Source organism: Lolium rigidum, chromosome 7, assembly GCF_022539505.1.
Source record: "Lolium rigidum isolate FL_2022 chromosome 7, APGP_CSIRO_Lrig_0.1, whole genome shotgun sequence".
NCBI classification, from domain to species: domain Eukaryota; kingdom Viridiplantae; phylum Streptophyta; class Magnoliopsida; order Poales; family Poaceae; genus Lolium; species Lolium rigidum.
In genome coordinates this window covers 213,488,816-213,501,781 of record NC_061514.1, presented here as the reverse complement: position 1 = coordinate 213,501,781, position 12,966 = coordinate 213,488,816, and the positions used below count along the sequence as shown (strand labels likewise).

The 12,966-nt window shown below is 45.1% G+C and overlaps 1 protein-coding gene across 2 annotated transcripts; it reads left to right on the top strand.

Annotated features, from left to right (window-relative positions):
* Positions 1-1,378: 1,378 nt before the first annotated feature.
* LOC124677366 (mediator of RNA polymerase II transcription subunit 33A) lies at positions 1,379-9,264 on the top strand. 2 transcript variants are annotated; one of them, XM_047213355.1, is made up of 13 exons: positions 1,379-1,403; positions 2,433-2,706; positions 2,874-2,984; positions 3,250-3,594; positions 4,312-4,622; positions 4,726-4,817; positions 4,902-5,247; positions 5,333-5,543; positions 6,171-6,285; positions 6,417-6,578; positions 6,673-7,345; positions 7,492-7,698; positions 7,831-9,264. In XM_047213355.1, the coding sequence occupies exons 1-13, from the start codon at positions 1,379-1,381 to the stop codon at positions 8,943-8,945; spliced, it is 3,987 nt and encodes a 1,328-aa protein (XP_047069311.1). In that variant the 3' UTR covers positions 8,946-9,264. The 2 variants fall into 2 exon arrangements, with proteins under 2 accessions (XP_047069311.1, XP_047069313.1); XM_047213357.1 differs by lacking the exon at positions 1,379-1,403 and having other exon boundaries at positions 2,675-2,727.
* Positions 9,265-12,966: the final 3,702 nt, after the last annotated feature.

Here is a 12,966-nt window from a genome sequence, read left to right as displayed (position 1 = left end):
AGTGCAGTGCTGGAAGAGGCGGAGAATGGTTGAGCTAACTTGATGTCAGAAACATATGGTGGCAAGAATGCAAGGGGCTCCGGACAGCTTGGTTCTAATGAGCTGGGTTCCGGACTATTCGGAGAACTACCAGTACATTTGGGTGAACTAGGCGACATGCTTCCGGCTGCACCCATGCAAACTAGTTTGAGTAGTCGGAATCTACACTAAGATACTTCTTCTTCTTCTTCTACAAGACCGGCGCACTTACCGTTAATGGCGCGGTGGTTCTTCGGAACACCGGCGAGGATGGGGTTGCCGGACTTGAAGCGCTGAGCTTCCGATGACCACGGATCGGCGGCGGAGACGTTTTCCCGATCAAACGTGGGAATCTCAGGTCGAGGAAGACCTTGGAGTGGCGGCGGGCGAAGCTCTCCGTGCGGAAGTTCGCCGGAGATCAGATTTGGCGGGCGGCACTGCGGGAGGAAGAAGACGAAGTGGGGATTGCAGTGAAAGAATGTGAAAGTTACCGCGCGCAGGGGTATTTATAGACCTCGCGCGGAGATTCGTGATTCGGATCCAACGGTGGAAATGGAACGGTCACACCGTTGGATGGCTGACACGTGTCTTAGGTCAAAAACGGTAAAACGACGTGGAGGTAACTTAACTGTGCGCTTCCGAAATTTCCGGCTAAGGATTTGTATCTCCGAAAATTTAGCGCGGGAAAAGAGGAAATTGTGCGCGGGATAAGTGGAAACTCCGCTACATTGCCGTTACTGAAGAACATATGATTTTCGAGAAGACGATGTCGGAAACACGTAAATTTTGGAAGCTCTTCAAGATTCTCTTCGGATCTGAGTTAAATGAAGTCGGAGGAATGATGAATCTCGGAGAACTTCGGGGGCTACTGTTGTGGGTATACTTTATGGATATATCAACGGCATGGCCTCGATCCAGCAAGCCCGGATGGCCCACAGATGGTGATGTGACATGTGGCCCATCGGGCGGCCCAGTTGTTGTAGATCCTAAAGGATGAAGTCCAGCCCAGGAGCGAGGAGCCGGATCCCAACCGACCTACGAAGGAGGCCGGATCCGTGGAGGCCCATAAGGTATCCGAATCCTGCACGACATAGATGGAAGGCGGATCCTTGACGTACACGGCAAGACATTGTACCGTAGTTAGGCAACTTGTATTCCGGCTAGGACTCTCCGCGTAAACCCTAGATCCGTGCGCCTTTATAAGCCGGATCCTGGGAGCCCTAGAGGCACAACCACAACTCACTGTAACAACGCGAAAGCGCCCAGATAATTTCAGACAAGCAGCAGTAGGCCCTGTCTCCGAGCAGGTGTTCCGAAGCTGGGTAAATCGTGTACCACCGTCCCGAGGACTCTCCGCCCTATGGCCCCTACTTCTTCTCCCCCTTGTGAGGATCCCTCCTCCAGGGTACCGTCGAATAGGCAACGACAGCCGCCATGCGACAGCGTATTCTGGTAGTGCGGCGACAAGTTTGGCGTCACGCACCCGGGAGTGGCGGTGGGGCCATCGTTGTAGAACCCGGATGTCGACCTTGAGACCACTCTCGGAACGTACACCGGCGCCGACGTACTCTATGAGCTCGCGTTGGTGGCAGCGATACACCCGGCCATCACGTGCTGGTGCGTCCCCTGTGGGGCGGGGACGGGCTCGGGGCGCCGGACACCGTATCGAACCGCGCCGGACAAAAACAGGTTTGGGGAATGCGGTTGAGAATGTTTTTTTTTGTCTGGCGCGCCCCAAATGCGTGTAGAGAACGGTTTGAGGATGGCTCTTAATTCCCAAGTCAATATACACGATGACATTTTACCATCTTGGCGGTAAGTGTGAGGATGAGTCATAGGTCATATTAAACAGACTTACAATATTAGCCACAATGCCTCATTATATTTATATATGTATAATGAGTGAGTCGTGGTAGGTGAAGTAGGCCTTTCCACGAGTGGCCGGCCGTTCAAACTTTTCCCACCTCGTCGAGATCCACGCGCCACCCACTTGGACAAGCCGGATCACGATAAAGGTGACGCTGGCCCTACATGTCAGTAAGCATTGGGGCCTACCCCACGTATCCACGGTGGAGCGGGCCCTTCTCTATTCCCTGGGCCCGGGTTGGCCGACGAGGGGATCTTCTCTGGATGCGTCCAACCGGGGTCACTTGAAACCGTCCCTCCCAGGAAAAAAAGACTGAAACTCAGATCTTGCGACTTCACGGTGGAGAGCAAACAATCCATCCGGCGCCTCCGCTGGTGCGGTGGGCGAAGTGGGTATACCAACAAACAAACATATACTCCCACCACTTTTTCTCCCACCCCCACGCCTTGGACGTTGGCGACGGCGGGCGAGGCAAACCCACCATCCCACTCCCACTCCCACCCCGCCGCCGCCGCCCAGGGCAAGGGGAGGCTCGGCATGGGGTCCACGTCCTCTGCCTGGGTCCAATGGGCCGCGGAGTACACCAAGGCGGCGCAGGCGGACGCCCTCCCGCCCAACGAGTGGGCGGCGCGGGTGGCGGCCGCCGCGGGGGAGAGGGAGGACGTGCACTTCTCCGCCGGTCTGGCCGAAATGCTGGCGCGCCTGCTCCTCTCGGGCGGAAGCAGCGGCGCCGCCCCAGCCGCCGCGTGGAAGTACGCCGAGGCAGCCCTCGCCGCGCGCCTCGCCTCGCCGGCGCTCCTCCTCGCGCTCCTCTCTTCCAGGTGCGGTACAGCTTCTCGCCGGTACGTGCGGTATATGGGAGAGTGATAGGCGCCTATGTATGACTATGATCCCTCCCCGCGCGCGTCGTGTCTCATGGAATACCGATCCAACCTTTCGGATCTATGTACTGTATTCACCAGGTTTGCTCTCTTCTTCCGCCTTGTAGGGTCATTCCTCAACGGGCTGCAAGGCCAACGGTGTATCGACTTTATTTGGAGCTCTTGCGCAGGCATGGATTCAAATTTTGTTTTCAGATGAAAGCGGCGAATTTCAAAAAGTGAGCACATATATCCACATTCCCTACACTTCTTTTAATACATTTTTTTTGGGTGGTAGCAAGTTCTGAAATTACATAAAAAGACATATTTAACCTTTGTGTATCAAGTACTCATAATTCAACGTGGACCAGTGTACCATGCATCACTTCAGTAACCACTATGAAGGTAGTAACATAGAGTAGTAATCCTATGCCTTGCATGCACCTATATTACTCAATTTATTCCTCAGAGAATTTTGCTAATGCTTTCTCCGTATTTGTGCAGGGTCATGCAGTTAATTGATGATAACCTTAACCTCTCCAAGATATTTGCCTTTCCAACATATGAACCAGGGGTCTTTATTGTTGAATTTGTCCTTTGCATTTTATGGAAATTGATTGATACTGCATTAGATGATGAGGGCTTGTTAGAGTTAACTCCAGAAAAGAAAGCTCGATGGCCAACTAGGCCTCAAGATATTAGTGCATTTGAAGGATCCTTTTCTGAACAAAAGCAAGAGAAAATCGAGAAGTTACAGAGGATGAATAGTGTCATAACTATAGAACTTATTGGTCATCTTCTTCATGATAAAGTAACTACTCGCATCCTCTCATTGGCACGCGAAAACATGTATGTCTTTTCAACTTCACGTACTCTTAGTCTCTTACTCAGTTTCAGCTATCTTTTCCTGTCAACAAGAAAATGTAGACTTGTCATTTTGTTTTGATTGAACATTTAAAACCACTTTAGTTCCAGTGGATAATCTGGCTATCTGTAATGTATCTGCAGTCCAGATAGTTATTCTACTGGTCTGAAGTTCTCAAGTCAAGTTTCTGTACGAAGCCCCTGATGCATATAAACCAGCACAACCTTGAGCAATAGACTGCTGCAATGTATCAAGTATTCATGGAATGATCATATTACAGTTTTATTCCAATTATTGCCATTGTCATGCTAACATTGAGCTAATGCTCTATAATAACTTAGGCTTCTATGCATCAGACAACTTTGGTTGCTCCTTCAGTAACTACAAAGAATCTTGGCATAAACTCTATGATGGGTGCGTGTGGACAGTTAGCATTGCAGTTGGAGTTGATTGTTAAGATACATTTAGCATTTCAGTTGGAGTTGATTAGATGTTCAGAACTTGACTGTGGAGTAAGCTAAAGGTGAACCATTATCCCTATGAAGGCTTGTATAGAAGCATCCATTGTTCATGTAAATTATTGAGGCCCGGAGTAGGAACATTCTTACTTAAGCCACCAAAACTGATCACACTTACTGTTTCTTGGAAGAATTTAGCACCTCTGTGTTGCATATCACCGTTAACAAATTTTAATGCTTCAGGCAAACTCAGTGGGGAGTATTCACTAATCGATTACAGTTGCTTGTGGCAAACTCATCCACCTTACAAGCTTCAACAATGTCATTGGATGCATTTCAGCAGTTGATTCTAGATGATCACAATGTCTATGGAGACAATAAACATAATTTGCGCAAAAGATTCCACCCCATGGTGGCTTCTAATCCTCTATCTTCTCCAAATGGACGCTGCCTTGGCGGTAGTTATTCTGCACTATGGATTCCTATTGATATGTATCTCGAGGATTGCCTTGATGGCTCAATTGCTGCCACAAATTCCATTGAGACATTAAGTGGTAATTCCATTAAAATATGAATACCTGGTTCTACTGAATCGTAACTTTCTGCTCTCATGATTTTACTTTTTGGTGCTACTCTTAACCTGATAGAGGTTTGCAGGTTTGGTCAAGGCACTTCAAGCAGTCAATAGATCCACCTGGCATGATGCTTTTATGGCCCTTTGGATAGCATCAGTTCGCCTTGTGCAAAGGGTGAGTCTTCACTCTTCATTTTGTTTAATCAGAAACTTAAACAGCTTTTCACATCCTAATATTGGATATTTGTAAAACAAGCAGGAACGAGAACCTATTGAAGGCCCTGTGCCTCATCTTGAAACACGACTATGCATGCTTTTGTCTATCGCAACACTTGCAGTTGCTGACATAATTGAGGAAGCAGATTCATGTCTTGGTGAAACAGATCTCAGTAGTCACTGGAAAGAAAAGGCAGCAAGTGGTGATCTGCGCAAGGAATTGATGTTAAGCTTACAGGCTCTTGGTGACTGCGAAAGTCTGCTTGTTCCTCCCCCATGCATCATCTCGGCAGCTAATCAGGCTGCTTCCAAAGCTGCGATGGTTGTTTCAGGAATCAACATTGGCAGCAGCTACATGGAAAGTACCAATGAAAGTTCGCCAAATTACTGTATGCGGTTCCTCTTGATCTTTTTTCTTTTTACCACAATACATATATTTTGAATAACTGACAGATTTATTTTAATTTGGATCAGCTGGAAACATGCGGCACTTGATTGTAGAGTCATGTATCTCAAGAAACTTGTTGGATACGTCAGTATACTATTGGCCTGGTTATATTAATAGTCATATCAACTCCATGTCTCATACAAATCCTAGCCAACTTGCTGGGTGGTCATCCTTCATGAAGGGTGCACCATTAACTCAGTCACTGGTTACTATGTTGGTCTCAAGTCCTGCTTCAAGGTGTGCACTTCTTATCTGCGCAAACAATAAAATAAATGAACATAATGTTTCATGAATTGGGAGTTGACATCTCCCACAAGAGATGGCACCAATTCCATTAAAATAAGACCAACATTTAATAGTTCAAGACCATCACATTTATTTGTTATTCAATACAATCCAGGAAACATATTTCGAAATAACCTGTTAGCCAGTTATACAATCATAGTATTAGGGACGACTGCATTATTTAGAGGTGCCGTGCTACTCACTAGTGTTTGCTCTTTATGCTGTCTCTGTGCTGCTATTAATGCTATTACTACTACCTCCGATTCAAGGAATAAGGCGCCCTCGTTTTACGTGCTTTTCGTTTGACTAAGAATTACTTCAAATGTATAAAGATTATTTGTATGAAATTAACATCATTAGAAAGTGTTTTTCAATACGAATCCAACGATACTAATTACATATAATATAACCAAGATTTTGTTGCTTAATTTTTATGGTCAAAGTTTGCCTTGAAATACGCGTGCGCCTTATTCCTTGGGACGGAGGTAGTATGTATGACTGAATCATGCTGCTTAGTTGATACTCATAAATTGTTCCTGTTAATAAATCACTGAATGAAGCTCATAAACTTGATGGAAGCTTAGCAGAGCTCGAAAAGTTATTTGAAGTTGCAGTCAATGGATCAGATGAGGATAAGGTGTCTGCTGCTACTGTTCTGTGTGGAGCCACCTTGTTACGAGGTTGGAATTTCCAGGTTAGTTGTTGTGCACTTTACGTAGTATGACTACTGATCCCCTAGTCATTTTGATGACTATCATACTGATCTTATGGTTGTCTTGAAGTTGTGATGTTCTGAGTTCTTGCATTGTGCTATCTTATCTGTAGGAGCATACAGTTCGCTTAGTCGTCAAACTGCTCTCACATGCTGGTTCTGTTGACTATTCTGGAAGAGAGAGCCAGTTAATAGAGCATGGTGCAATGCTTAATGTTATTCTCACTGGAATATCACCTGTAGACTATGCTCCAATCTTCTCATTCCATGGCCTGGTATGGTTAATATGAAAACTTACCATGACTTCAGCTATCATTTTATATTTACGTTCTCATTATTAATTATGTTTATGCTCCAAATCATTAACAGGTTCCAGAGCTGGCTGCTGCACTCATGGCGATATGTGAAGTTTTTGGGTGTCTTTCCCCGAGCGTTTCGTGGCTGTTGGGAACAGGGGAGGAAATATCTGCTCACACGGTCTTCTCAAATGCATTCATTCTTCTCTTAAGACTATGGAAGTTTAACCATCCACCACTTGAATATTGTATAATGGGCGATGGTGCTCCAGTTGGCTCACAACTAACTCCCGAGTATCTTCTGTTATTGAGAAATTCCCAAGTTCTTTCTGCCAGCAGTTTGTCCAAAAGTAGAAGCAGCCAGAAGAAATTCCTTGTTACTTCAAGCCCATCTTCCAAGAACCCTATTTTTATGGACTCTTTTCCGAAGTTGAAGCTGTGGTACCGGCAGCACCAAGCTTGTCTGGCCTCTACTCTCTCTGGACTTGCTCATGGAACACCTGTACATAACATTGTAGACAGCCTTCTGAACATGATGTTCAGAAAGGCGAACAAATTAAGTACACCCATTGGTTCTTTATCTGAGAGTAGCAGCATAAGTAACTCCTCTGGTCCTGGTGGTGATGATGCACATCTTTGGCCTCAGTTACCTGCTTGGGAAATCCTGGAAGCTGTTCCATTTGTGGTCGATGCTGCTCTAACTGCTTGCTCCCATGGAAGATTATTTCCACGTGAACTGGCTACAGGTTTGTTGTTTTCATTTTATGTCAAGAACATTGTCAAATCATATACTGAGAATTGGGAGTGAGGGTTGAGCTTCAGTATGTAACCATCACTATTTATGGCCTACGAGATCATCAATGTTTGATGGTACATTTTTTTTAATCTTCAGGCCTCAAAGATCTAGCTGATTTTTTGCCTGCATCCATTGCAACAATCGTAAGCTACTTCTCAGCTGAAGTGACACGTGGTGTTTGGAAACCTGCATTCATGAATGGAACAGATTGGCCTAGCCCTGCTGCCAATCTATCCATGGTAGAAGAGCACATCAAGAAAATTGTAGCTGCTACTGGAGTTGATGTTCCAAGACTTGCCACAGGTTATTATTTCTGACAGAAGGATTGTTTTTTTTAGTAAATGTTTACAATTGTACTATGAGTGTTTCTCTCACGAATCGTGCTACGTGCAAGTTTTGCACAGAGTATTAATCTAGTTTTGTGTTGCTTCACAGGAGGAAGTACTTTGGGTAGACTTCCGTTGCCGTTGGCTGCTTTTGTGAGCCTCACCATCACATACAAGCTTGACAAAGCGTCCGAACGTTTCCTTAACCTAGCTGGTCCAGCTTTAGAGAACCTTGCTGCTAGTTGTCCTTGGCCAAGCATGGCGATTGTTGCAGCACTCTGGACTCAAAAGGTCAAGCGATGGAGTGATTTTCTAGTCTTTTCAGCATCCCGCACGGTCTTCCACCATAACAATGACGCAGTTGTCCAACTCCTCCGAAGCTGCTTCACTTCTATCCTTGGCATGTCGTCGACATCATTATGTTGTTGCGGAGGTGTTGCCAGCCTTCTGGGTCACGGATTTGGCTCTCATTGCTCCGGTGGTCTCTCACCAGTTGCACCAGGAATTCTCTACCTCAGAATATTCCGGTGCATCAAGGACTGCTCTATACTTGCAGAAGATATACTTTCCCTGTTGATGCTTTCGGTGAAAGACATAGCTGGAACAACAGTGTCCAGGCATCAATCGGACAAGCTAAAGAGGACTAAGTACGTGATGCGACATGGACAGATCTCTCTTGCTGCTGCAATGACACAAGTTAAGGTGGCGGCATCACTTGGAGCTACACTTGTGTGGTTATCGGGCGGTACAACCCTTGTCCAGTCTCTGTTCCAAGAGATACTGCCCTCTTGGTTCCTATCTGTGCAGGATCTGGACCAAGGAGGATCCAGTGGAGGAACAGTATACAAGCTGGGCGGCCACGCACTTGCCTACTTTGCAGTCTACTCCGGGATGTTGGCATGGGGAATTGACCCAACATCGGTGTCCCGGCGTCGAGAGAGGGTAATGCGATCACACTTGGAGTTCCTGGCAAGCGCACTGGATGGGAAGATCTCCCTAGGCTGCGATCTGTCCCTGTGGCGTGCCTATGTCTCAGGCTTCCTGGAGTTGGTTGTCGAGTGTGCTCCGTGCTTGTTGCATGAGGTGGACCTCAAGGTGCTCAAACAGCTGAGCGCTGGCCTCCGGCAGTGGAAAGAGGACGAGCTTGCTGTGGCCGTCCTTCGCAGGGGTGGGCCGGAGGCAATGGGTATCGCTGCAGAGTTGATCCTGGGTTGCGAGTGGTGACACGGGCTGTGGTGTGGCTGGTATTCTTCGTAGTCGATGTTTGCCGACTGTACATAACCAGGCATCGTGCTTGTATTTTGGTTGATTTGTCAGGAAAACCTTGTCCACGTTTTACTCGCTAACACAAGCAGCCGCTAACCACTGTTATCTGTTCTTAATTCGTAGACTGTGCAATTAACTGCTCTTGAAGATTTAGCTCATTTATGCACACAAAGGTTTTAGTGTTCTTGGGATGGGTTCTATGTTGCTGCCCATTCATTTCCTATTAATAAGGAGATATGTAAAGCCAGCCATTCTATGATATTTGTGTATGATACTATCTCTATAGTGGGTACTATCATATAGTAGTATCATAGCCATGCTATATTTATTGTTTTTTAGAATCTCAATGCAAATTTGTGTACAAGATTTGTTTGACATTAAATTTTCTTGTGATATGTGCTATGATACAGTATCCACCTATGTTACTCTAATCTTCTCTCTCCTCCTTAATTAGCTGCCACATCATCATTTTTGTGGAACCAATATGCATGATACTAGCTATGATACTAGCACTATGATCAGCCTAAAGAGAACTTCCAGTGGCAGATTGGAGATGGTAATTCGGTAATCCCAGCGCAAGGGACAGATCGCAAGGTTGTGCTCATTTATGCACACAAACATGCTCTGGAAGATTTAGATCATTTATGTGGCACGCGCTAGGGATCGGCCGGCTGATCCCAGCGCGCGGAGCAGCCGGCTGGACAGCCGTTCGATGCGCTGATCGCTCTGCAAAGAATCGCCGTTAAGAGACGTCGCTTCCCAAAGACATGTCGGGTGTCGCTGTCTTATGTCCCTCACAAGGACATGATGTAGTGATCGGTCGCTGTCTCACGTCTCCAGGGACACGACGCAATGATGCTGAAATCTTTTAACATGAATACAACGACAACAATATCGAAGCTTTTTTTCCAAGCTTAAGGTATGCTAGATATGAAATCCAACATAAATAAACGAAAACCAAAAAAAACGAGAAGGAAAAAAGAGTAAACTAAGATTGCAGCACATGGATTGCTAATCTCCATGCCGTCCTATCGAGAGCCAAGATTTCAGGTACATTCCAATTCCTCATGTCTCTCTTAACCGTCTCCACCCAAGTCAATTTTGGTCGTCCTCTATCCCTTCTAGTCTCCTCCATACACCATAGAATTCCACTGGAGCTTCAGGAGGCCTTCTTTGGATATGCCCAAATGACCTTAGTCGGTGTTGGACTAGAATACGTCTGGAAAATGTAGTACATCTTCTGCCATGTAAAAAAGTATGTGTACAAACTTTGTTTCTATTGTCATCGAGAAAACCACCTATAGCTCCATGCCTGAAGCATTGATTCTACAAATTGCTCTTCATTTTAATGAGCTCATCATGTGATTAAAATGGCAGATAAATTTGCTAGGGAAAAATTGGCAGGTCCTCGCATTAAAAACATCTCCCATCAGCCGCTTTTTAGACCGTCCGATCTTTTTAAGTCAGCGAATTCCAGCGTCTGATCCTGGTACAAAAATGGTTCGCGTGTAACCGTCTTTTTGTAGTATGTAACATCAATCTCCACTTTTTTTATCGCAAAAAATCGGTATACTTTTGTTTGCCAATGGTACAAAAATTCCCGAAAGTAACATTTTTCTCTGCATATGTAACATTTTCATAAGTGTGACATTGTTATAAAACATTTCTCTGTAATGCATCCAACAAACTTGTCGAACTTACTCAACATTATTAGAACACGTATGTAACATTGGTGCAATCTTTCTGTAGTATACGTACCACTCATTGTGCCACTTTGCCCATGCTAACACACCAAAAACTATATACGCATGTAATAAATCGCAATGTGGAAAAATTCCCCATAAAACGTGTGCAACATCCCAGGTTTAGAGGCTAGAAAATTAGGGAATACGGATGTGTGCATTGCATTCATGCATAGAAATCCGGGAAATTTTCGCGTTTCCAAACAAAACTTATCACACTAACTGAAGTTTCACTTGACTTGATGGAATTGAAGTAGATCATCAAGTCAAGTGCTAGAAACCTCACCGTGACCTTTGCGAAAACCTTTTGGATATAGATGATTTGATCTATGGGTTAGATCAAATGGAACTAGAACTAATACAACCACACCCTAAGTGAGGATCAAATACTAGATTTTATAAAGGATCATAACATGATATTCCTTGCAACAACACATGGATGTTTATTCAACTACAAACCAAACAATAAGAAATAATTGAGAAACTATTCTTGACTTATATTTTCTCTATCCTTGTCTAAATCAGTGTTCTTACCATGATCCTCATGGTATCTTTTCAACTCTAATATCTAACTCATGTCACTGAAATTCACACAAGTTCTTTATCAAACCTTAACCATTCCATTGTTGTCTATTGCTACGTCTCAAACGTATCTATAATTTCTTATGTTCCATGCTAGTTTTATGACAATACTCACATGTTTTATATACACTTTATATTATTTTGATGCATTTTACGGCACTAACCTATTAACAAGATGCCGAAGCGCCAGTTCCTGTTTTCTGCTGTTTTTGGTTTCAGAAATCCTACACAGGAAATATTCTCGGAATTGGACGAAACAGAAGCCCACGGTCTTATTTTCCACGGAGCCTTCCAGAAGTCCGAAGAGGAGACGAAGAAGGACGACGAGGCGGCCACACCCTAGGGGGTGCGGCCCCACCCCTGGCCGCGCCGCCCTATGGGGTGGGCCCCTCGAGCGTCCCCCGACTCTGCCCCTTCGCCTATATAATCTCTCCGTCGCGAAAACCCTAGTACCGAGAGCCACGATACGAGAAAAGTTACTGTGACGCCGCCGCCGCCAATCCCATCTCGGGGGATTCTGGAGATCGCCTCCGGCACCCTGCCGGAGAGGGGAATCATCACCGGAGGGCTCTACATCACCATGCCCGCCTCCGGACTGATGCGTGAGTAGTTCATCCTTGGACTATGGGTCGATAGCAGTAGCTAGATGGTTGTATTCTCCTCTTGTGCTATCATGTTTAGATCTTGTGAACTGCCTATCATGATCAAGATCATCTATTTGTAATGCTACATGTTGTGTTTGTTGGGATCCGATGAATATGGAATACTATGTCAAGTTGATTATTGATCTATCATATATGTGTTGTTTATGATCTTGCATGCTCTCCGTTCCTAGTAGAGGCTCTGGCCAAGTTGATACTTGTGACTCCAAGAGGGAGTATTTATGCTCGATAGTGGGTTCATGCCTCCATTGAATCTGGGACAGTGACAGAAAGTCCTAAGATTATGGATGTGCTGTTGCAACTAGGGATAAAACATCAATGCTTTGTCTAAGGATATTTGTATTGTTTACATTACGCACAGTACTTAATGTAATTGTCTATTGTTTGCAACATAATACTGGAAGGGGTGCGGATGCTAATCCGAAGGTGGACTTTTTAGGCATAGATGCATGCTGGATAGCGGTCTATGTTCTTTGTCGTAATGCCCTAAGTAAATCTCATATTAGTCATCATGATATGTATGTGCATTGCTATGCCCTCTCTATTTGTCAATTGCCCAACTGTAATTTGTTCACCCAACATGCTATTTATCTTATTGGAGAGACACCACTTGTGAACTGTGGACCCCGGTCCATTCTTTTACATCTGAAATACAATCTACTGCAATCATTGTTCTCTCGTTGTTCTTTGCAAACAAACATCATTCTCCACACCATACGTTTAATCCTTTGTTTACAGCAAGCCGGTGAGATTGACAACCTCACTGTTAAGTTGGGGCAAAGTATTTTGATTGTGTTGTGCAGGTTCCACGTTGGCGTCGTAATCCCTGGTGTTGCGCCACACTACACTCCTTCACCAACAACCTTCACGTGGCCTTCATCTCCTGCTGGTTCGATAACCTTGGTTTCTTACTGAGGGAAAACTTGCTGCTGTCACTACAAGAAATGGGATATTTGTTGACGAAAACCCTGGTGACAAAAATGCATACCGTCA